Source organism: Danio aesculapii, chromosome 14 (genome assembly GCF_903798145.1).
Source record: "Danio aesculapii chromosome 14, fDanAes4.1, whole genome shotgun sequence".
Lineage (NCBI taxonomy): Eukaryota > Metazoa > Chordata > Actinopteri > Cypriniformes > Danionidae > Danio > Danio aesculapii.
The window spans coordinates 34,095,933-34,121,959 of record NC_079448.1 but is presented as its reverse complement, the minus strand read 5'-3'; the positions used below and the strand labels follow the sequence as shown (position 1 = coordinate 34,121,959).

General features: G+C 36.0%; 2 protein-coding genes across 2 annotated transcripts; one reads left to right on the top strand and one right to left on the bottom strand.

Moving 5' to 3' along the window:
* Positions 1–11,811: 11,811 nt before the first annotated feature.
* zic6 (zic family member 6) lies at positions 11,812–14,829 on the bottom strand. The gene is made up of 2 exons (XM_056472571.1): positions 13,869–14,829; positions 11,812–12,521 (listed from the first exon to the last, which is right to left on the bottom strand). The coding sequence occupies exons 1-2, from the start codon at positions 14,827–14,829 to the stop codon at positions 11,905–11,907; spliced, it is 1,578 nt and encodes a 525-aa protein (XP_056328546.1). The 3' UTR covers positions 11,812–11,904.
* A 5,839-nt stretch (positions 14,830–20,668) lies between these two features.
* Positions 20,669–24,400, top strand: zic3 (zic family member 3 heterotaxy 1 (odd-paired homolog, Drosophila)). Its single transcript, XM_056472671.1, has 3 exons — positions 20,669–21,906; positions 22,855–23,018; positions 23,290–24,400. The coding sequence occupies exons 1-3, from the start codon at positions 20,907–20,909 to the stop codon at positions 23,470–23,472; spliced, it is 1,347 nt and encodes a 448-aa protein (XP_056328646.1). The 5' UTR covers positions 20,669–20,906; the 3' UTR covers positions 23,473–24,400.
* The last annotated feature ends 1,627 nt before the right edge of the window (positions 24,401–26,027 follow it).

The window sequence follows — 26,027 nt, the reverse complement described above, 5'->3', positions numbered from 1 at the left end:
ATAAGCCAGTGATGGATGTGTTAATTACCTCGGTTCTATCCCTCTCTAATGTAGGGCTAAAGAATTCTAAGAAATACATTCAATCCTTTCATGTGCACAGATTTTTTTGTTCCCCGAGCCAATCAATACATCTAAACCGGGATTTATTTAGCTCCATCCAATGAATGATAGTAACTCTACATCTTTCTTAGTCTGTTTAAAAAAAACAGTCCATGATTTAAGTGTGAAATGACCTTCATAGTACATAAAGCTGTCAGTGCATGTTGAAAGGAGAAAAACATCATCTGACCAATACTAAAATCAAAGCCACAAGTCCCGCAAAGCCTAATTGATCCAGGCACTAACCCAGCTAATGAGGAACTAATATGACATACATATGTATTTTGGTGAGCTAAATGTAAGTTACGCAGTCTGAAACCTTGATCAGTTGCTTTACATTATCTAGCTTCCTCACTGTTGGCATATTTTGCAGAAGAGGTGTGTTTTTTTCTTCCATCTATTTCTGCACCGTAGAGTGGCGGGTCAGCACCAAGCCAAATCCGATTTGTCCCAACCATTAATGTCACGGCCTGTAAGCTACATATCATCACACAGAGTACGCTTGCTCAATCTGTAATTGAAATAGCTTGGGGAGAAACGCTGAGCCCCGGTTGGCCCCCTGAGCGTGTTTTATCCACTCCACCATCCATCACTGTTCGCTATATGGCCTCAAGGTGCTGGTGTAATGCTGTGAGGTTAACAGTGAGATCAACTTAAAGACGAGCACATGCTTGTTTCTCTTTACCTGGCTCACAGGTCATGTGGACATGTGACATACCGATCAGTCTAGAATCGCATACCTCCCTAATATACAGGTAGTGGGTGAAACACAGTATTTGAGGTCAAGTAGTACGCCCGAATTCACGATAATCAAAAAACAGTAGGTTCGGAGAACACAGATGACGTCTGCTGAGATTCTGAAATGTGCTTTCAATGGACGCTTTACTATCCCACAAGGCCACAGGAGAGAACTTATGAATGGAAGTGACACAACTGATGTAGATTGATATGATGAACACCAGTCGTAGAAAGAGTCCTGAAAAATCATACTCAAGTAAAAATACCATTACTTGCCCAAAATGTAGTGCAAGTAGAGTACAGGTATCTGTTGTAATTATTACTCAAAGTATTAGTTTAAAGTGGCCTTTTTAAAACTACTCAAGAGTAGTGAGTATTGAGTATTATGCTTTGAAAAGCTGATACGTTCACATGCTATCTGTGGATGAGTGTATTAACGTAACATTTTGTAGTGTCTTCAGTTATTGTTTAAGACCATTTGGTGCTTTGAGTCATCATACAGTAAACATCCGTTACCTTCTCATCACTGTCTAAACAGCAGTGTTGTAAAGTAACTAATTATAAATACTCAAACTACTGTAACTGAGTAGTTTTCCCCAGGAATTCTAATTTACTAAGTACTTTTAAATATGTGTACTTTTACTTTCTTTTGAGTACATCTTTAGTGCAGAATCAGTACTTTTACTCTACTACTTTCCTTCAACCTGCAGTCCCTACTTTATTTTTTTCTTGTCTATGGGGTTTAGAAAAATCAGTCTTGTGATTCCTGTCCAATCAAATCGCATCATAATGAACTACCTCAAGACATGGGTGATTTATAATTGCAGCAAACTGTTTGGAAAACGGATGTTTACTGAATGATGACCGAAATGGCCTTAAACACCCAGCAGGCACTAGACATCAACATGATGTCAGATTGACGTTGTACCCCAACATCATGGGGACGTTGCAGTTTCTTTGGAAATGAAAATTGAGTTGACGTCAGAACTCAACGTCAGGGTCAATGTCCAACCTAAAATCAACCAAATATCAATGTCTAATGATGTTATAGCTTGACGTTGTGTGGATGTTACCACTATGACACCTATCATATTTTGGATTTCGGTTGCCATACCTGACGAATAAATGTCAGTATTTGATGTCAATGTGACACTGGTTTAAGATGTTGGCCCGACATTGAATTTTGTTCCATTTCTAAACAACCTAAAATCGACCAAATATCAGCGCAATTTGATGTCGTTTTTGGACATCAATATAGCATTGTCCTTAGACGCTGGATAGACATTGAATTTTGGTCATCTGACATCACAGCCTAATGCCAACCTAATATTAACGTCTTATGATGTTATGTGCCTGCTGGGCAGCAACTAGATGCACTACAGAATGTTACGTTTACACACACATGCACAGATTACATGTAAATGCATCATCTTGTTACAGCGTAATACTCACTACTCACTACTTATGAGTACTTTTGAAAGAGCTACTTTTTACTCATACTTTGAGTAATATTTAGAACAGATACTTGTACTCTACTTGCACTACATTTTTAGGCAAGTAGTGGTACTTTTTCTTAAGTATGATTTTTTTAGTACTCTTTCCACCACTGCTAAACAGTCTCTGGGTCATTGCATGTAAAGATTTTAGACATCTTCTTGAACATTGTTAAAGCTTTTAAATCAATTGCTGCATTTATAAAGTTCCCATGTCTTGAGGTAGTTCAGTATGATTGCAATGTACTTTCAATGTGTGGTTTGATTGGACAGGAATCGCAGAAATTTTTTTTTACTCACAATCACAATAGACAAAAATAAAGAAGTGACTGCAGGTTGAAGGAATAAAAGTACCAATACTGAACTAAAAATGTACTCAAGGGAAAGTGAAAGTACACATTTTTTAAAACTACTTAGTAAAATACAATTCATGTCAAATTCCTGACAATTCCTTTACACCACGGATAAACACTCTACAGATCTAGTACGTCCAAATTCAATTCATATAATTATAATCACGATAACACTTAAGGTCTTTAACCCTCTAACTACCACACCAATAAAAAAGTTTTTGGATTGCATTTCTTAACTCTTAATGCCGTTAGTAAACACACTCAATGCTTTTTTTTTTCAACACATCCCATAATTTCTAAAATATCAACATCTACCAAATGGTAGATATGTCGGTTTACGGTAAAAGTACCGGAAGTAATACATATTCTGTGAAAAATCTGAAAATGTGAAGTGTAAGACCAATTTTTTTAAAAATATAATAAAAATAAAACATTTCAGAACATTAAACATTTTTTTACAAAATCACATTTTTTGTATGCCATACAAGTATATCCATAAAATAGTTCAGATTCTCATTTAACACACTTTCTTTTTTTTTTTTCTTCAATAAAACCAAGATCAAGTGCAGTAGTGCAACAGAATTACGTTTGTTTGACTTTTTGTAAACCAACAATGCTGTGTGTGTAAACCATTATTTAAAACAGTCAAAATATGGTCAACCGTTTGGTAGAGCAGGCAGTCAAATAATTAAAATGAATCTCCAAGAGTTTCAGTTTTTTCACAGCGATGCCATAAGAATCATTTTCAACTCAACATTGAACTTAAATGAACCATTTTTCTTAGTGTAAAGAACATTAAAATGGGAAATTTTAAGAACACTTCCCACTGTTAAGAACCTTTCAATGGATGTTAAACGTTCTTCATGGAAACTTTGATGCCAATAAAGACCCTTTATTTTTAAAAGTGCATATAGAACATACTTTTTAAACACGCACAGCAAATCCTTTGAGTAAAATTAACTCAAATGTACTATTCAGAGAGTATTTGGTCCCTCTTTATAATAAGGCAAACAGATTAGTAATAAGCAAAGCTTCAGTTTGTGGAGTTTCTTATTGATCGAGTTGATCCTCTGTTGAGATTTTGAGAGATTCAATGTATTATATTTCAGCTGTTTTCCTTTAAGGCTGTGACTGAAGTCAGTAGTAGTTTTCTGTTTCTCTTCTGTGTTTCTGCTTAATAACAGCAGGTGTTCATCATCAGTTCTTAATCATCAGCTAATTAATCATTACATTGTCTCATTAACTTGAATAACTAACTCAATTTAGAGAGGAACCAAATATTATCTAAACTGAGTAAATTTTACTCAGAGGATTTTGCTGTGTGTAAACATGTTTTGTACATGTATAGTGCCTACTTAGTGTGCGATTTTAAATGCAACAATAGTGATGGAAGCGGTTTCAGGTACACCTAAATTCAGCTGCCATGCTATTTTAAAAGCATTAACAGTTGCAGGCTCTGAGGATGGCTGAACTTCAGTTGGGGAAGTGATCAGAAGGCCCATCTCTGCTTTAGATGTGGAGTTCACAGGATTGATTACACAGCCCCTTGTGATGCATCCTTCTACAGATAAAATTAAACACCCACTATTACATATTACTTTGAAACACCCTGGACCCTGATCAGTGTGATTTCAGATTCAAAACCACATTATGAAAGACAATGCTTTTCATTAAAAATTCAAATGTGATATTTTTTTGAAGCAGTCCAATGCTGCTGTTAATGAAACGTGATGGTGCTGAGGGAACCAAAAATGTCTCTTAAATCCAAAGCATGTTTCTTTTGCTCAGCCCATTTTGCAAACATTCAAGATGGATTGTCAATTGTAGTCTTTTGTGGATGTAAGTAGCAGTAAAAAAATGTAAAAGAAATTATAAATCTCCTTATTTAAGGCTGCGACTGGATAAATAAGCTCCAGTTTGTCTTTTTAAGCATGTTCAGCTGGCCCCTCACATGCGTGATGGCTGCCAAAAACACCCTTGCCAAGACATGGAGGACAGAGTATACGCTCTCCAAGTTGATCTTTACCGAAAAGGATCTGGAAGCGAGATCAGAGGAATTGGGTGATAGCCATGGTCACCCTCCTGAAAGCATAGCACTGGTGCTCAGAGTCCGGGGCATCCTCAAAGTCGCCCCCTTTCAAAAGGGGCAAATCCACAACACTTGCTAAAGTGGATTTAGGGACTAATGGTACGAGAATATCGGCTTTGTTGCTCACAAGAGTCACTGTTGCCATATCGGCTGAAATATTAGTGCAGACTGCCACAAGATAACTCCAAGCAAGCCACACCTGATTGGCTGAGCGGAGACCTTTACTGTCTTCCCTGCTGTCCTGAGACGCCATCATCAGAGATATGTCTTATGTAAGGCATGGATAATGAATGAAAAAGAGTGTGAAAAAAAGACTTTTTAAAGAAATGTCCATGGGGGTGAATTGCAATCCTAAAAATGCATCAAAAGACAGAAATGCGTCAGATATTGGGCTGGGCGGAGTTTACTCCCACTCCCAAAACGCATCTGCGCTAAATGGAATTGCCCATAGAAAAAGAAAAAAAAATCCCCACACAAAACCACATTAGCCTCATTTTTGGTGGACTTGCTGAGGTTTGACAAGAGAACGGAATGTCCGGTGAGTGAATAGATGGGTATTTAATAAGCCGTGGTACCAGCTGAGCTACACAGGGGGCTGGCACCGCCACCACTGACTCGAGAACACTGCACTGCGGATAAAGATGGGAAAGAATACCAACCAATCAACTGACTGCACCACTAACAGTGCAAATCATCTAAAAGCTTGAATGTGGTTTTTAAATGCAAAACAAATTTATAATTTTACAATTCCTCCACAATAAATGTAATAGTTAATGTGAGGTTTCAATAATTTTAGAACATACAGACTTTAATATAATATTTAAAGTCTTTCAAATGTGTTTCTTTGTGTTCCACGACATTTGGAGTGACACAAGAGTGAGACAAACGAGATAACATTTTTAGGTGAACAAGGTAAGTTGATAATAGTCACAACTATGAAACTTATAATCACACTGTAAAAGCAAATAAGTTAAAAATATGAAAACAGGGTCTCTGCAGGTTTCTTCAAGTTAAATTTAAGACTTTTTAAGACCCTTTAAGACCATTAAGATTGGAATTTTAGACTTACAGTTGAAGTCAGAATTATTAGCCCCCCTTTGAATTTTCTTTTCTTTTTTTAAAATATTTCCCAAATGATGTTTAACTGAGCAAGGAATTTTCACAGTATGTCTGATAATATTTTTTTCTTCTGTAGAAAGTCTTGTTTGTTTTATTTCGGCTGGAATGAAAGCAATTTTTAAAAACCAATTTTTTTAAATTATTAGCCCCTTTAAGCTATATATTTCTAGATAGTCTACCAAACAAACCACCGTTATTCAATAACTTGCCTAATTACCCTAACCTGCCTAGTTAACCTAATTAACCTAGTTAAGCCTTTAAATGTCACTTTAAGCTGTATTGAAGTGTCTGGAAAAATATCTAGTCAAATATTATTTACTGTCATCATGGCAAAGATAAAATAAATCAGTTATTAGAAATGAGTCATTAAAACTATTATGTTTAGAAATGTGTTGAACAAATCATCTCTCCCTTAAACAGAAACTGGGGGGAAAATAAACAGGGGGGCTAATAATCCTGACTTCAACTGTAAGATTAAACACTAAGGATTTTTTTCCAATGACAGTTACTTCTGTAAATAGTTTTGCTATTAATTAAAGATCATGTAAACGGGTGTGTTGCTTTAGTTTTCTTTCCACAATTAGGGGATTTAATTTGGAGAATTTGCTGTAAAAATATCTAACTGCATGTTGTGAAGTGTATCTCTGCAAAAAAAAAATGTAATATAAAAAAAAGTTTTGAGATGAATTACTGGTATTTGGGTGTCGGCCTGATTAGGTAGTTTTACTCGAACATAGAAAATGAGACCTGTTTAAAATGATTTAAGACCTACAACATAATTTCAGTGAACTTAAGACTTTTAAAGGACTAAATTTTTTTATTTTGGAATTTAAGACTTTAAGATCCCACGGACACCCTGAAAAAAGAGAAACCTGATTACCTAAAAAAAGTTTCATGTTAAATGTAAACTTAAAAGTCAAATAATGTGCTCGCATAAACATGTTAATGCAAAACTTCATGGTTAAATGTTAATTTCATTTAAAAAGCAATAAGCTTAGTCCAATGGTAACCCAACAAATCTTGCACATCTGTCACAATATATTGTGCAAAACTATTTAAAACTAACACCTATTTCAGCATTTATAATTTTAAATTTCCACAACACAATCAGTTCAAGTTCAGATTTTGAGCTCTTGTTATCAATTAGATACATTGAACTCTCACTTACATTTAAGTGGCAAACTAATTTCTTTTTATTCATTTATAATTGTTCAGTTTTACAGCACACAGTTTAATGAATCAAACACATGACTACATTCAACTAAAAACAACAACAAAACTATCTTTGAGTATGACTCTCACGTTTCATGCTTTTGATAGCCTCATTACAGCCTCACCTCTGAAATCAATTTGCCTGTGTCTGTAGCATCACTCTCATTACACACCGAGTAAGCAGGAAGAGAGCCTGCGTGCACACGCCAAAACCCCTCAAAGCCAAACACACCCTGTCTGGAAAGAAATAAATGAGGAAGAGAACGCAGGATGACCGAAAAAGGCGGCAGAGAGATAGAGAGCACGAGTGGACAACAGTGGACGATCTGAAGGACGAAAGATGAAATGAGGTGAGTTTTGTGATTTGAGGTTCATAAAACACTGTCACTGGACCAAACTGTGGCACAGATTAAGGGGCCGGTATAGGGGAGTCATGGGAGAAGAGGGTAGCCAGGAGCACCGGCAAAGCAGCAGATGAGAAAGAGAGAGAGAGAGAGAGAGAGAGAGAGAGAGAGAGTGAAAAGTGGGCTGAAATGTACAGAAGGGGGTTAGGATAAAAAGAAGCCCAAGTCAAGCAGCACCAACACCACTGGCTTGACCTGGGGACGACTGGAAAAGGCAGGAATCCAATTAAAATCACACCCCATCGGCCTGCATAGCCACCACCCCCTCACCAGGCTGACGCAACTTCACACTGCTCCTGCTAGAGATGTGTCATTTCGAGCAGGTGGAACGCAGCACACATTGAGATCATATAGTCTTGGTCACACTTTGAGGATGCAATAGTGGTGACAGAGTCTATGACAAACCCTTTCTGTAGCAGTAGTGTATAAATGCATTGAAAAGTTGAATATAGTTGCATGCTGTTATGGATTACAGTCAAAAATGCAAATTAACCTTTGCCATACATCTATGTTGCTAGGCAGAAAACAAAGGTGGTAGAGAGTGGCAGACATGCCAGCATGATTCATTTACAGTAAAGAAAGCGTATTCAAAATCTGCTAAAAGGTGTTGTAATTCAGATATTTACAAAGAAATATAATTTATCTATATGATACCATTGGCAAAGTGAAGTCTGAATACTTTCAACAAGGGTAAACAACAGACATTCAAGAGTTTTGGTCGAAGAGCTTAATTTTGACTGATCCTAATGCACTTGCTATACAAAAGTAAATACGCAGCAAGCAAAAAAAAGATTTTCATAGAGAAACATTTTTATATAATAATTATCCTAAAAGCTAACTTATATTAAATCTTTGCTGAATACAAAAAACAAATGCTCATTTTGTTTATAAAAACCAAAAAGCATACAAAGGGGAAGGTTGCTGGTCTTAATACAACAATAAAATCACATTTTAAAACATGTATATATAATTTTTTTTTTTATATATATATATATACTACATTTAGGTCAATGTAATTGCAAGAATAAAAAAATTAAGCAATAGCATCACAACGGACTAGTAAAAATATTGCAAATAATCCCAACAAGATCTTAACCTTTAATAAATAAACATTAAAGCTCAAAAATAGTACCTTAAGCACCGCATAATCACAGGGTTTCTGAGAAGGTCATTATCTGCTAATACTGTGAGGTTACCAAGAAGGTGTGCGATAATATCCAATAAGTCTTGACAATTTTATTTATTTGATTCAACATCGTGTTAGTTGAAAAGCAAAGAAATAAAAGTGGCAACATTAGAGCACCCACAATTTTGTTTTTCGATATTAAATTCTCAGTGATGCAAGAGAAAAAAATTATGCTTTAAAAGAAATGCTTTTTTAATGTGATCAATAATGTGATTTCTGTTGTTTTCAGTTATACTTCTCAGGTAATTTCGAAAGCAGTTTTAATGACAATATTTCCCATTTTAATATATAATATTTTAACACACAAAACACAATTTATTTGTTTTGTAAACCAGTGTGATTCTAAAAACAAAATAATTTGCTAAGAATTCTAATTGCAATTGATGGTAAGATTTAACATTAGTGTTTTGAAAGGTATCAAAGTTTATAGAGGAATAATTCTAAGCTGAGATGCTTCAACTAATAAGAACAGATGAGTTCAAATTACGAAAAACTTGTTTTTCCACAGCATTTGGCTAACATTGATTGTATATAAACAACCTCTGTAATGACAAACAATTATAAAAAGCACACTGGTCCAATCATAGCTCACTGAGCGACAGAAACACATTTAAAAATATTTCTCTAAAACAAGAAATGTATATTGTTTGTCTAGTACCAGACTGGCACAAATAGTTCACCTTCCTGTGTCCTTATTTCAATTTCCTGTCTCTCAATGATTCATCCGCGTTCAAAACAGAAATTGATAATACATTGCAAACGTCTCATTTGCACTTCCTATAAACATGCTTTGGTTACATCAGTCCGGCTGAGATATGAGCTTTAAGTGAAGACAGACTGAAATTTGCCATGACCTTTCTAAGGTTATTCATGATAAGTAATTAAGCTTAAGTAATTAATAAAATGAAAAATATCTCAGAAGCTCCTCAAAGTCAAAAAGCATTGGCAGTCCCATTACCAGTTAAACCTGGCCTCTCTTTTTCTCATTGCTCAAATACCCCTCCAAAAAGTAAAACTATATTCCTTGGTCACTGATTTTTCACCAGCATCTCTCCAAAAGTAGGTTGTAATGATTGGTGCCTCAGGCACCATTCTTGACAGTGGGAACTAGGCTCTTAAACTGTGAATATAATGTATTTTTGTAATAACCAACCAGGAAAGAAATTAGTCTTATAAAATGCAATATATCCTGGTCATTAGCATTACAGCTTCGCCAAATAGTGTTAGAAAGCCAAGTTCTTCACATTACAAATTAAGATATGATACTCCACATTATCCTATCACAAAACCATTTACACAAGCACAAAAATAGTTAAGAATCTAAAAAATCCCCAAGTGCAAACTGAGTTCATAACAAAAAAGCTGAAACCAGATTAAACAGCAGATCTCTACCAAATGGTCCAAATTCAATTACAGTTGTGTTAAGATTTTTCAAAATATCGAATAAATTTAAAATGTTTGTACTTCAAGAAACTCGTGAAGCATAGGGACAAAACTGAATATATGCAATATGTATTTGGTCATGCAACTGGTGTATCGAAGAGTTGTGGTCCTCGAGCGCACAATTTCTCAAAGCTATCATTTCATTCTGACCAGAGAGCGTTTGCTTGTTTTACAACTATATGCTGTATTTTAGTTCTCAACAACAGTGCTTACAGGCGACTTTCAATTGACAGAATAGGATTTGCAAAAATGGCAATTTCTTTTAAATTAATATAACATTCAAAATGAGTGTGCTAACACATTCAATTTGTAAATTAGGCATGGGTAGGTTGGATTTCGCTGCAGTGTCATTCTAAGTATAAGGCCTATCCTCGCTCAAACCCTTGTTCATACTCCGCTTTGCAGCAAAGTTAAAGCAATAAAGTCAACAGTATATAAAAATATGTGATGACAGATTTAGCATAAAACAATGCAGAGATGGATAACAACGACGAGAAAACGACGCCAAATCTGAAACCTGGTAGAGTTATTTCCAGGTAAAGGTAAGCGGCCGCGTACTCGTCTTTCAGGGGTAAAAGTACTTTATCATAGTTTAAACTTTTTGTATACATTATTTTGGTCACTGCTAACGAGTCATAATGTCACTAAATGTGTGATGTTTCTCGGTTTTGGAAATTCAATCTAAAAAGCGTATAGATCTCCATAAAACAAACACGCTATGCATATAAATCCAAAAGCGTTATATATAACTCATAACTCACACACATTTCCTTTGAAAAGCATAGAGTTAAATCACACGCCTGATCAAAGAGAATAGAGATACTTTAATGAAACTTCGAATGCATAATTAATTGTACAGTATATACAGTACAATCTTAATTAAACAATTTAATTATCGTGAAGAGGACTGACTTTCTCAGCATTTGCCACAAACCTATCAACTTGTAAAATACAGTCGATTGTGATGTGATGAGAGAATCTTTAAATAATTTGCAGCTAAAGGCCTTGTACACTGATGGGTTCACTTCACATACATCAAGACAAACGAGAACCTTAATTATAAGAACCCTCGACCTACATTTATGCTCTGACAGAAAACACATGTAAAAGTTGTACTTTACAAAAGATTTCACGTATTATTACCTTCATGAATTACTTTTAAAGAGATAAAACTCTTTTTCTACTTTACATCACATATACGGAGGCCCTGCCTCTACGGAACCTCAAAACAATACGTCTGTTGTTTTTGTTTTCTTGTGCAGAAATAATTTTATTATTTCGACCTGTATATATATATATATATATATATATATATATATATATATATATATATATATATATATATATATATATATTTATTTATTTATTTATTTATTTATTTTTATTATTTTATTTTTTTTTTTTTTACTTCATCTGCCAGGTCTTATTTGTAGATTTGTTTTATATTTGATATATGATTTATATTTTGTCAACTACTATTTTTGCAAGGTTATGGAAACTATTTACAGTTTCAGAAATAATAACCGACGTCTCACCAGCATCAGAGTGTGTATGTATATATATATATATATATATATATATATATATATATATATATATATATATATATATATATATATATATATATATATATATATATATATATATATATATATATATATAAAACATTGCACTATTCTACATTGAAAAGCCTTTATGACAGCTTTACATGGGAGGCAACTCACGTCTGTCATCCGTCAATGCTTTTTACAAGCCCGAATTACAGACATTACAGATCACTGTTACAGTGTTTGGGTGAAAAGGTGTCCACGGCGCTATGGCAGGTGTACCAGCCATTTACCAGACTTTTTTGGAAAGGTGAGTTTGACGCAAAAGTTCTATGGCTGGGCGCGAACGTATGGCTTGGTTGGTTGCATGAGTACTGAACAGACTCGGGTCTGTAACTGCCCCGTTGTAGCAACAGAGGGTCCAAAAGGGACTGTGGCCTGTGCGCCGTATAGTCCAACGTGTTTTCAAAGGTGTGATGGAAACGTGACCTCACAGCAGACTCGTTTCTCGTCTCCGGAGACAGAGTCTCGTGGGAGGTGGTCGTCATCGTTCGCGTCACTGTGGTTGAAGCGGGTGTGTCTTGCTGTTCTGTCACCTCAGGAGACCTGGCCTCTACAAGGTGCTCGTCGTCCTCGCCGATTTTGGCAATGTAGGCCTTGCAATGGAGTTTCATGTGTTTGCGCAAGGAGCTGGGATGTGTGTAACATTTTTCACAGCCTCTGACCTTGCACGTGTAGGGTTTATCGCTGGAGTGAACGTGAGAATGCTTCTTCCGGTCACTGCTGTTTGCAAATCTTCGATTGCAGCCCTCAAACTCACATTTAAACGGTTTCTCACCTAAACGGGCAGAGGAGGGGGAAACGCGAGTTACGGGTGGGATGTACAGTCAACCATGGCTCATCAGTTCTGTGCATGGTGTCATTAGATGTGTTATGCAGGATGTTGTACAAAAAAAGTGTGCCTCTCCATACACTAAACAGTAGAGCAGGTGAGGACATAACAGATAACACTCGTGTGCATGCACAATGTGATAATTTTCTTTTCTATCATTCTTAGAAATTGTGATAGTTTCCATTTAGCCTAACTGTTTTCATGCAGACAACTATGGCTGTTGGAAGAATCACAAATGCATATAACTCGTATACATTTCAGAATTAAAGGAAAAATTAAAGCAAATAATTCAAAATCAAGTTGAGGAAACAAATCCCTTCCGTGTAATTTTATGGAATTGTGTCACTGATTAATTTTCAATTTCTACTTAAATTGTCTTCAGTGAACAATAATCATTTATAATAGTGAGATTATTCTGCTACTCGACCTCATTCATTTTTATATGCGTCATGAGCCAAAGATTAATTCCTGGTTTAATTGATTTCTAGTTTTTGGAAATAATAAAGTGTGGCTTTAATAATTAAAGTGATTGATGAACCTTATTTCTACATTTAATTCATATTTTATTTTAAAGTATTATGAAAACTATGCGTATGATATTGTGACGTCAGTTTGTAGTGTAGTGGTCTTACAGCTTGCATGAGCGGGTGCGCTCTACTATAACAGAGGATTCAGCTGCGCCTTGCGTAAAAGCTACGTCACAGCTCTCCGGTGCCCCGGAATTTATTTATTTATTTTCACTGCATGAATGAGAGGCACCCAAACAACTGGCATGTGGACTGTTATTCAACATCACGTCAGTTTTTTTTAAAACCATTTTTAAAAGCATTAATACGATCAACGAACGTTAAAACAAATGAGGCACATTTGATTTTAACAAATATATTAATCGCCACCCAAATTAAAGTATCGTAAATGTAATAAATAATTAAATTATTTTGTTAAAAAATGTATTAATTTGAAACATTTTAAAACTGAATTAGACACGAACCCATGTGTCAAAATTCGTATTTGTACATAGCGAAAATAAGATTTGAAATATCAACGAATAATTCATACAGCGTTATTTTGGCAACCAGTAATCAAACAATTTAGTCATCGATTATTTATATACACATATATTACAGTCTTTCATTTTTGTGTTGTAACAATGTTAAGCAAAACTCTCCGAAAAAATGTTCAAAAACAATTATATAAGTTTGAAGATGGTGATTATTATAATTATTATTATTACTATTATTATTATTATTATTATTATTATTATTATTATTATTATTATTATTAACAACTAACCTGTATGCGTTCTCTTGTGAATCTTGAGGTTTTCGGATCTGGCAAAAACTTTTTCACATCCATGAAAAGGGCAGGGAAAGGGCTTTTCTCCTGTGTGCACTCTGACGTGGTTGACGAGCTTGTATTTGGCTTTGAAAGGCTTTCTGTCTCTTGGGCAGTTCTCCCAGTGACAAACGTAGTCAGAGTGCTCCGGTCCTCCGACATGCTCAACCGTCACATGGGTGACGAGTTCATACATGGTCCCAAAACTCCTGGCGCAGGGCGGCTTGCCAGTGCCCTCCTGGCCGTCACTCCACTTGCACACGAGCTCATGCTTTGGATTCTGCCTGGAGCACCTGAGGAAGGCGTCACCCCCTCCTCGCTGCATGGCCATATTCAGAGGCTTATAGAACTCCAAGAACTGGCTGACAAGCTGCTGGCTGTTGGCCCTGGGGCCACTGACCGGCTGCCCGTACGGGTGCGTTCGTGAGAGAAGATCTCCTGGAAGACCCAACATCATTTGGCTGCTGAGATCTCGGGTTGCGTCTGACGAGCCATGGGCCTGCTCTTGATAGGCGGTGAAGAACGCGTGGCTCCTGCCATCTCTATAGCTGTGGAGGTCACGGTACCTTCCAATATTGCCATGTTGGTTAGGTCTCGGAGCCAGCTGATCAGTTACTGGTGGCATGCCTGCTGCTGACAGATTTGTCCCAATGATAATGCCCCTAGGACTGGGTTCTAAGCGATGACTGGTGTATCCAGTGTCTGGAAAATGGGTAACCGAGTGGTCAACATATGCACTGGCCCTCGTCTCGTGGTAGTCTCGCAAATTTTGAGAGGGGCAGAGTTTTAAGGAACTGCCAGTGGGGTGCCCCATGTGCTCCTCTGCCAAAGGTGGCAGCATCACGCTGGGTTCAGTATTGCTCTCCCCAGGGTTGACGCAAGAAAGAGGGCAGCCACTAAACCGCGACAGGCTTGTCATGTTTTGTTGCAAGCTTGGCTGAGGGCTTGGCAAATCAACCAACCTTTAACGTTTACGATTTACCTACAAAACTCTTCCCCATTGCCCCCGCTGTATCATCTGCATGTGCAGTTATTGCCTGTAAACCTCTCAGACGCAGGAATCGGACCGAGGTTCGTTAAGATTGGTGTGAGTCCCATGCCGTTCACTTTGCCCTCTTGATTTGTGGCAATAACGTGGTAGTAAAATGCTCCGAACCAGGCCATACTGCAATATAAAAGCACAGCAGGCAAACCAGCTTTTAAAAAACGGTGCTTTGGGATTGGTCGGAATGCGCGATGATTGACAGTCCCTGGATTTGTTTTAAAAGGGACACGCAGGCGTTCACCACACGACTCCGTTTTCAAATATCTCAGTGCAAACGCTTTGATATGTGCCGCTCGCTCACTGCCAGATATTGGCTGCTCTGTGACTTAAATGCACTAGAGTGCCGAATAAGATGTCGTTGGCTCAAGTATGGAAATGCCATATATGTGATTTATTAGAAAGTCTTGTGCTACGAATGATATTCAGCAGTGTGATTTCAACACCGAATAGAAATAATCCAAGTTAAGCAACAAAATCAAAATTCTCTTTCAAGCCACTCGCCTCTCACAATCAGTCAGATCTCGGTGTCTGTTTTAATATTTCAGTTTGTAGTTCAACTTTAATTATAGATAGATAGATAGATAGATAGATAGATAGATAGATAGATAGATAGATAGATAGATAGATAGATAGATAGATAGATAGATAGATAGATAGATAGATAGATAGATAGATAGATAGATAGATAAGCATGTGGAGACCCCCCTTGGAAATACACTACACTTACTTGGCTAAAGACATTTCTTATACAAACTATTGAAAAAAAATTTATTTATGTAAATTGCATAGCATATTTGCTGATCAGCATTGACATTTGTGATGCCAACTAACTCGATGATCGTTAGGCCTACTTTGAGTATGGGTGTCCTTTGCTTGATTAAAATGCAAATACCCTATATTGAAAAGTCTGTTTTACTCCGTTATTATAATTTACTAAAGAAAAGAATTTAACTAACAATGTAGATTATTTTTAAGTTTACGTTTAACTATTTAGTGAAGTAGATATGCATTTAATGAAATGCACTTGGGCGTGAAGTATTATCGAATATTTTCATATGAGTTACATATCGAATGAGTTACATATCTGAAGTGAATAATTTATTCATTATTTCATTCGTTTATTCATTCATATTCAAATCGAACAAATACATTTAAATTAAGAATAATAAATTAATGTCAATAATAAAATATTGTAAACATACGCAAATGTAATATAAACACGTAAGCAATCTTTAGCCAATACAAAAGAAAAAAAAATGGGTTAAATAACTAAATGTCGCAAAATAGCTAAAAAAGTTTTTTTGAACATGGAATATGCAAGGGTTAATATACTTCTCACTTTCAAGGTAACTAGAATGTTCCCAAGTTTCCCGTATTCAAAATTTACAAGCCTCTGATGATCTGGTGTCAGTTTATTTACTTGTTCTGAATTATTTTGCACTTCTCAATATAAAACTGACAAAAATTAAAACAGGTTTTGATACCACAAATAAGTTAGACTACTTTTGTAAAAAGAGTGACACGGTATCATAGTGTGGAGAATCACTTGAAACATTCGCATGAACAGAATTTAACTGTGTATCTTTTTTTGATAATAACAGAGATGATCATCTCTCATTTCACAACATCCTGATTTTAAGAAAGTCATTAATATACTGTTTCCCCCTGAATACAGTCCTCCCCTTTGAGTGGGCACAAGCTTGGATTATTTACTTGTATAATTCTTCCCACACATGAAGTTCTTGGATAGAGTAAATATTATACAAGGCAACAATATTTACTGAGGTTACAGTGACTGTATTCACAACAGTCATAATTAAGTCATAATTAACACTGAAATAATATTGTCACTACATTAACAGAGTCACCATAAAACATAATATAAGAAAAGAAAATAACAAATGAATCCAACAACCATTTACATTTTTACGTATTTATATCGGAATAGCTTTAAGATAAAAGGCCTTGACAATGATGTTCACCTAAATAACAGAGTAATCAGATACCATACATGACAGATATAATTTTGTGTAAAACAGTCTTCTCCCACACCAAACAGCAACTCTTCAGATTAGTCTCCTGATTAATTTCTTTCTTCTTTATATCTCCATTACTGGAAAAAAACAGAATCCGTTTACACATATTCTCTATATGCTCAACTATTTGATTACAATAGACAATATGGGTCAGAGCAGGAATATTTAAACAAGTAGTAGAGAGAGCACGAATGTGCCATAAATTAACAAATAAAAAATCATGAATGAAAGATTTTTCTGTTATAATTTCAACAGTCACTAAATGGGCCAAATAACACATAGCTGTAGCTCAAAGGGTAACAGGCTCTTTTTTTTTTAAGTTTTTGCTACCCAAAGTATATAAACTAGTCAACAAAGACTAATATCAATCCAATGCATACTTGGTAGCATGGTGGTTTAACTGTAATTTCATTGTAAAGTGTGACTAATACATAACAGAACATTTAAATTTATATATATACAAAATAAAATGCATAAAATATATAGAATTTCCATCCATCCATTCTTTCTAGATAACAATATAGGAATATGTTTCTTTTTGAGATGCAAATTACTTACTTAATAAATAAATAAATAAATAAATAAATAAATAAATAAATAAATAAATAAATAAATAAATAAATAAATAAACAAACAAACGAGTCGTTATAAAAGTCTGGTTATATATATATATATATATATATATATATATATATATATATATATATATATATATATATATATATATATATATATATATATATATATATATATTGCATACAACTGCCTATAGGAAAACAAATCCTCATTGTAATAAACGTAAACACCCTTAAATGGTGTTTAGCTTTTACTACAAGTTCAGGGTTAATGTGGGTAAATTTAGGTGGGCAAAGAAAGTGAATATTAGAGACAAACTGAAAAACATATGCAACGATTAAAAAACTCTACATAAGGACATTTTTTCACCACATAAGGGTCTCTTTTTTTAGGGTTCGGCAAGAACGATTGCCTTGAAGAGCAGTTTGCATGTTCTAATAAGATGCGTAGCGCCTCAACAAATTTAATTTGCAATAATTTATGCTAAACATAGTTAACAAATATTATATATAGCATGTTAATGGGATGTGCTACAGTTACTTCATTACCCAATACTGATTAGGTGTTTTAGATAAATACACTCACTCCTCAGTAAAGATGACAAAACAGGCTGAATACTTTTAAATATTTAAAAGCTAAACGGAAAAATACACGCGTCTGCAATAATACACAAAAAAATGGCCTTAATATATCTAAGGAAAAAATGCTATGAAAAATATCAATATAAAATATTACATCAATACAAATATTACTCATACAAAATTAAAGGATGATAAAGTGGTAGGTACAGGAGTCATATGCACGAGATCATTTTGTGTTGCTAATAAACTTGTGAATTAAATGTGAGACTGACAGCCGTAAAATAAATAAAAAGGACATGATATGCAGCAGTAGGCTATATTCATTATAAATTATTCTATGCGACAATGAACAGACCTACACTACTGAGCTTGATTTTGGATATCAGAATCATATTCGAGAGTTATTCGTGAATAATCTTTAAACTGTGATTTAACTGAAAAAACAAGAAGAAAAAGGCCATGTCCAGTCTAGGGGACCGGAGACATGCATGCTATCATTTTTACGAAACAAATTTTAATTTAAATATTCGGTAGAAAATACATTTGAGTTCCACGCAATTACAGGCCATTAAAGTACTTTGAATTTCCCGTGTTTAAACGTAAAACAATGCATGAGGCTCCCTTGAGTTAAAAACGTATTTTGTCCTCATTTGCCCTTTGGTCGACATTTAGACGCAGTGCAGAGTGCAGTAAAGAATTTAAGTGGAGTAACTAAACAATTCCTTGCATAGTGAAAGCTAAGAACGTCCTTAAGAACTTAGCTTTTCCCTAGCCACGCCCGCAAATGAATATGTCACATAATATATTAAGCGCGTCCACATTTAAACAGACAAACCATAGGCCAACATCTAGAATGGAAAGTAAAGTAACCGAAGTCTATCTGACTACCGGCTGTGAAACCTAAAAAAATTGCTATAAATCTGTCCGCTGTACAATATACTCACATGTGTGTTCGTGTACGAAAGAGTGAGTAAGAGGGGAAGAAATAAAGACGAAGCAAAAAGGAGGGGGGACAAAGCTTGGAAAAAGAAAAAAAAACATCAACTGGATTTTAACTTGATTGAAGGATTTCTCTACATTGTAATCCACGCTTAAATTGTGTAAAGTGTTCATTATATATATATATATATATATATATGTGTGTGTGTGTGTGTGTGTGTGTGTGTGTGTGTGTGTGTGTGTGTGTGTGTGTGTGTGTGTGTGTGTGTGTGTGTGTGTGTGTAGATAGATAGATAGATAGATAGATAGATAGATAGATAGATAGATAGATAGATAGATAGATAGATAGATAGATAGATAGATAGATAGATAGATAGATAAACAATGTTCCTACTTTATAAATTAAAAGAACTACGATTACCCAAATACAACATAGCCTAAATTTGAATATTATAAACTATATAATACATCTACTGAACAAAATAACACTCACCTTAAAAACTATTAGAGTTTTCCTCTCGCAGAAAAGTCGCGGTGAAAGTGAAAGCATTATAGCTGAGGACTAGACTAGAATGAGGGGCTGATTTAAAGATTTTTGTTTTTAATCTCTAAGATATAAAAGGGAGCTCCTTTCGAGCCTAGAGATTGAGGGGGAGAGGGAATGTGAAAAGGCTTGGAGGTATAAAAAAGCGCTGCTTGAAACACTCAGCTCGTCTGTGAACTTGATCAGATTTTACGTGTCCTGCAGCGAGTCACCAGCAACCCTGTGAAACTTTCTCAATTGCGAGAATTTTTGGCGCCGTGAAAAAAAATCCTCTGGATATTACAATCACCACCATATTCTATTCCTTCTATTACTGAGTTCTGCAGTCATGTAATTTATGTTTCACTCTTAAGAAATAATAGGCTAATACACAAAAACATAGGGGTTACGTTTATTTAGGCTAGATGTAGTAGACAGATAGATAGATAGATAGATAGATTGATAGATAGATAGATAGATAGATAGATAGATAGATAGATAGATAGATAGATAGATAGATAGATAGATAGATAGATAGATAGATAGATAGATAGATAGATAGATAGATAGATAGATAGATAGATAACAATGTTCCTACTTTTAAAATAAAGATACATCAATTTTTTTCTTAATTAAAAATAATAAATTCCCGAACACTTCTAATTTTTTAGACCTATTTTCCCTCTTATTTTTTTGGCAAAGAGTAAGCAAAAGCATCTTTCTTTAAATCAAGCAACTCCTAAAAGTTTATGTAGCCTAACTTTGGGAACAGCTGACGTGCTAAGCACGGGAAATAAACAAGCCTTTCTCACTGAACCGAAATAAAGTCCCGTTGCTTTACCTGCAAATAATACCAACAGCAACCAATCAAATCTACTCACTGAAACGAACTGCCATTTTCAATACTAAACCTTGCCAATCAACGAACATGCAGCCAATTAACGCCCTTCCTATCCGTCACGTGACCTAGAGAGAGCTGCGCTTTCATTGGACAGCGTAGAGCTGCCTCCCGAGCTCATTTATGTGCAAGGAGTGAGTGATTGACTTTATCAGTCCAAGGACATCATTCGTCTGGAAAGGGGGGGAAGTTTGATCCTCTTTCTCACGGATCCCAGTTGCGGGAGTTTTTCTCCCGTTTACAGAGACCCGGGATTATCATTTCGTTTTTTTTCAATTCAAGATTTCTTTTTTCAAGCTTACGTGAAATTGCGCTTAGTTTCCCGTTACCCACTTCACTCCACTAACCTGGGGTTTCTCACTTTTTTATTTTTCACTTGTTTTTCTCGATTGAGCCCAATGACTATGCTCCTTGATAGCGCTCCTCAGTTCCCGTCACTAGGAGTAGGGGGGTTCGGAACGCCTAGACACCATGAGTTGGGAAACAGAGACCCCGGGCTGGGGCTCAGTCCCTTCGCAGATTCATCTCACTCGGCTGCCTTCAAGATTAGTCCCGTTACTCACGACATCGCCTCCAGCCAGACATCAGCGTTCACCCCGCAAGCAACTGGATACGCAGCAGCGCTCGGACACCACCACGGAGGACAAGTTGGTTCTTACGCCGGTGGAGCATTCAATTCGACCAGGGACTTTCTCTTCAGAAACAGGGGCGCAGGCATCGGAGAGACCGCACCGCCGAGCGCCCAGCATGGAATCTTTGCCGCTTCTGCTGGGAGTCTACACGGGCCCCCCGGAATTTCGGACAACCCGGGACATCTGTTGTTTCCTGGACTTCACGATCAGAGCGTGAGCCATACATCACCAGGAGGACATGTTGTAAACAGTCAAATGCACCTGGGTTTACGCGGGGACATTTTTGGCCGTCCAGATCCATATCGACCTGTGGCGAGCCCTCGTACGGAACCTTATGGCGCCGCTCCGCTGCATAACTACAACCATCCCATCAACATGAACATGGGAATGAACGTACCCACACACCATGGTCCGGGGGCCTTCTTCAGATACATGCGGCAGCCTATAAAGCAAGAATTGTCTTGTAAGTGGATAGATGAGAATCAGATGAACAGACCTAAAAAGACTTGTGACAGAACTTTCAGCACAATGCATGAAATGGTGACACATGTTTCGATGGAACACGTTGGCGGCCCAGAGCAGAGTAATCATGTTTGCTACTGGGAGGATTGCCCGAGAGAGGGGAAATCCTTTAAGGCCAAATACAAACTCGTGAACCACATCCGAGTACACACTGGAGAGAAACCGTTCCCTTGTCCGTTCCCCGGTTGTGGGAAAATTTTCGCAAGATCAGAAAATCTTAAAATTCACAAAAGAACTCACACAGGTAAGGAAATTATATTACCCCGTTTTTACTTATTTCAACAATGCATTTAATAGGTAAAATACCATTATTTTCTAAAGTAAAACAAGGCAGTGCATTTCTAAAAGTTTTTAAAATAAAGTTTTTCTTTTTAAAGTGAGTCTAGTAAAGTATTTAGCATAGATACATTTGTCAACTTTAACCACACTTAAGGCTTGTAGGAATGAAATGTTAGGGGAGATTTTGACTACATTCATTACTTATAAAATCGCGTTTCTTTCCTCCTATTTTTTTTTTTTTTTTTTTTTTTTTTTTGATTGAGTAAAATATATGTTAGTTGAAATTTATATATACGTCGCAAATCTTTGAGGAGATGAACAACAGTCATAAATTAAAATGCAAAGCTGCATGCGTGGTTGTGGAGCAAAATTGTGAATGGACCCTTTTCGTTTTGTGAAGCTTCCGATGCTTGTGGCTATAAAGTTAGTAATTGCATGGGATTTGTGTTATGTTGATGCATGAAAAAAATGCTGCACATTTATCTGGGAAAGCATGAATTTGGACCATGTGCGTTTAGTCTAATAGCTGGATTTGTGCCTAAAATATTGACCCCATTCGAGATCTACATAAAATGTAAAGCAAGCTGTTGAACAGTGTATGGTTAGACTTGGCAGAGAAGAAACACGTGCACAAATTGACATACAGTTTATACGACCACGTATGTTTATTTTTCTTACTTTTATTATTATTATAATTATTTTTCTAAAGCGAATGTAAAGATGCTTGGTAAGTAAAAAGGGATAAGAGCGAGGAGCGTGATATGTGGGTAACCAAACCATCTGGTGTGAGCGCACACACGGCCTATTATTTAGAAAAGCATGTAGTCTATTACATAACTTAAAGTTGTGTTGAACAACTGTTCTAATTAAAAAGTTATATTCCTAAAACCCCAATGTTTGCTCTCACTTGCAGGTGAGAAGCCATTTAAATGCGAGTTCGATGGCTGCGACAGGCGATTTGCAAACAGCAGCGACAGGAAAAAGCACATGCACGTGCACACATCTGACAAGCCATATATCTGCAAAGTGTGTGACAAGTCCTACACACATCCCAGCTCTCTCAGGAAACATATGAAGGTAAGGGGGCATTTCTGATTTTACAAACATTTTTCAAAGAGAATCCACGCAGATAAATGTTCTAGAGAAAATGACCGCTTCGATAAATGTATTATACATGTCCATGCGTTAAATTCATTTCATGAAGGCCTGGCATGCCGTTCTGGTTCACAAATTTATAGCATCGATCAGAAATCCAAGACGAACCATAACGTTTATCTGTACCATGTGTATAAGCGTGTTATTTGCTTGTTCTGCCTGTGTCATACATCTGTGAACGTTGTAATTTAAGGTACACGAATCACAAGGCTCAGAGTCGTCTCCGGCTGCTAGCTCTGGATACGAGTCGTCCACGCCGCCAGTGCTGGTTTCTGCGAATACTGAAGACCCGACAAAAACACCCACGTCCGCGGTGCAAAATACATCATCACACGGCGATGGACTACCACCTAATTTTAACGAATGGTACGTTTGAAGCTCCAAGCAGACTCTCAAATGGTGGACCAAAAGGTTGAAGTAACCTTTAAAAACTATTTACGCTATGGCGTACAAAATGGCATTGAAACAACAGGAAAAGATGAGAGTTCGCCAGCAGGCCTCGACCATTCTCAGGATTCGAAATTTGACTTTATTCCGAGTTCGAAGAAAACTAGCAAGACATAAAATAACAAAATAACACTTTCTAAGAATAAATGGTTTTCCTTTAGTTTTCAGATTTCAGATGATTATTTTATTTTTCATTTTATGTATTTTCTGAAAAAAATATTTAAAAATAATGGCAAAGAAAGAATATTTCACGGTGTTTTATATTAAGGTGACACTCACATCACCTTTGATTGATTGTTAAAACTTCAGACAGTCTTAAGAAACGTGCCAAAGTCTTTGTCTTGAACTTGAACAAAAAAATAAATCATAAATAAGTATATAGCCTACTCGTGAATGTATTTCCTTGTTTGATGGAGTCAAATCTGTTGTCCAAGTCCGTTTTCAGGTGGAGAAATGTGGTATTAGCTTACGATTGTTACCTTTGAATATAACGTTGCCTTTGTTAATAATGATGTAAATACATATCCATGATGCCATATTTATCAATTTGTAATTTAATTATCGGCAAAAAAGCCGAATCTTAAATGATATTTATGGAAATGTTTTCTAACAAGACTGTACAGTTTTGAGTCAACCAGTTTTAACGATGAAAAGGGAGTCAGTTCTAAAGTTCCCACGATACGATTGTATCTTTTTTAACCAATATATGTGTCTTATCTGGGTCGTAAAGTATTAATTATATTAATAATATGACAAGACATGCTCTATAGTTTAAAGTTTGCATTTTGCAACGTAAGCTGATGTGAGGATCGGTATAAAAAGTAATAAAACAATGGGTTCTCTTCCCCCCCCCCCCCCCCCCCCCCCCCCCCCCATATAAGTGATAAATCAGCCATATAAGTGAGTTATACAGAAGCATTCTGGTTCTTATCGAAATTTCTTATTTTGTATTTTTCTTTACTCTTAGCATTCGAGTATAGACCACATCTAAGGATCACTTACAAATTCGAGATGCCCACTGACCAGTATTTTCATCGAAACGCCACTTTTTGATCAGATACACCATGCAATAGCATAGCTTTCATTCATGCATCAACTTTGAAACCGTGTGACAGTGTTAAAGAAGTTAGCCTATATTCCTGGGTTTAAGGTCCATTTGAATCAGTATGGTATTCCATTTTTGATGGTTCCAGAACTGTCTTTGTGGATGCAAGTCTGTGTTTAATGTGTCAAAGAGGAGCAATGATCTGTCACAACAGTAATCTCAAAATAAAACTTTCTGTCTGTCAGTTTGCATTGTTTTAAATGTAGTTCTTCTGTGAATATAGCGTGTTGTTTGTTATGAGTACTGTGGTATAACATATAGAAAACTTTGATTACACATTTGCTTGTTTTATGTGAATAACTTTTCCAAATGTGGAACTGTATGTGTGAATGAAATTTAGTATTAAGAATACTACAACTTTTTAAGATGGAAAAGTGAGGGGAAATATGTGTTCAGTGACACCAAGAGTTACAGCATTGCATTGTTACATATTTTTTAAGAGACTAAAATTATGCATATAAATATATTGTGCTTATGAACATGATTTCAAACCACCAGCACTACTTTTGAAAACAAACGTTAAAAAACAGTACCTCGTAACGGTGATATATAAAAACGTTTATTTAAATAATTTAATGAATATATGTTTTATATGCTATTTTCTATACGTTAAGTTAAAGAAAATAAAGATTTATTTCAGCCACATTCGATGTATCTTCAGCCCTGATCTCAGCAGATCTAATGTACAAATGGAGCTTGAATGTGATTCTGTGACATTTTCTCGTGGAAATGGGTCACGCATCAAGTTATTCCTGAAAAGCATATGTTTAACTGATGAACTGTGTCACTGTGCCATTTTCGAGGCAAGCGATGTTACTTCAACATACCCTATTCAAAATTCAGCAGAATCTTGTACTTTCTTCCGAAGTAGGGTTATTGTTTGTTGGTTTGTTTAACAAACTATTTATGACAAAATGTGAACAAGTTTTGACTGGAATTAAAACAAATCCTGAAATGTCACAAATGAAGACCTCAGTTTTTCATTTTCATTTATTTTTCTTCTGGTAATAACCGTGAACTTGTGATAGGTTACAAAGCTCTTTTAAACTCTACTAAGCAATATAGCACACTTGAACTTGACAGTAACATGCCGCCATCTTAGCATCCTTTTCTGTTTATTTGCTTCTTTTGGAGAGACGAAAGATTTCGCAAAGTTGCACCGTTAACTTAACAGCCATCTATAGCATATGATTATCGTAAGATCCTTTCTATGATCTTGGGGAATACACGCGCAAACAAGCTACTAAGGTTAAGTTTAAAAACTTTCTGCCGTGATACCCTTTCTCTCCATATCAAGTATGTAGGCAGGGTTCAGGCATTCATTATAGGCGTGTGACAAAAAACAAAAACAAAAAACAGAAAACCTGCATCAGTGTCAA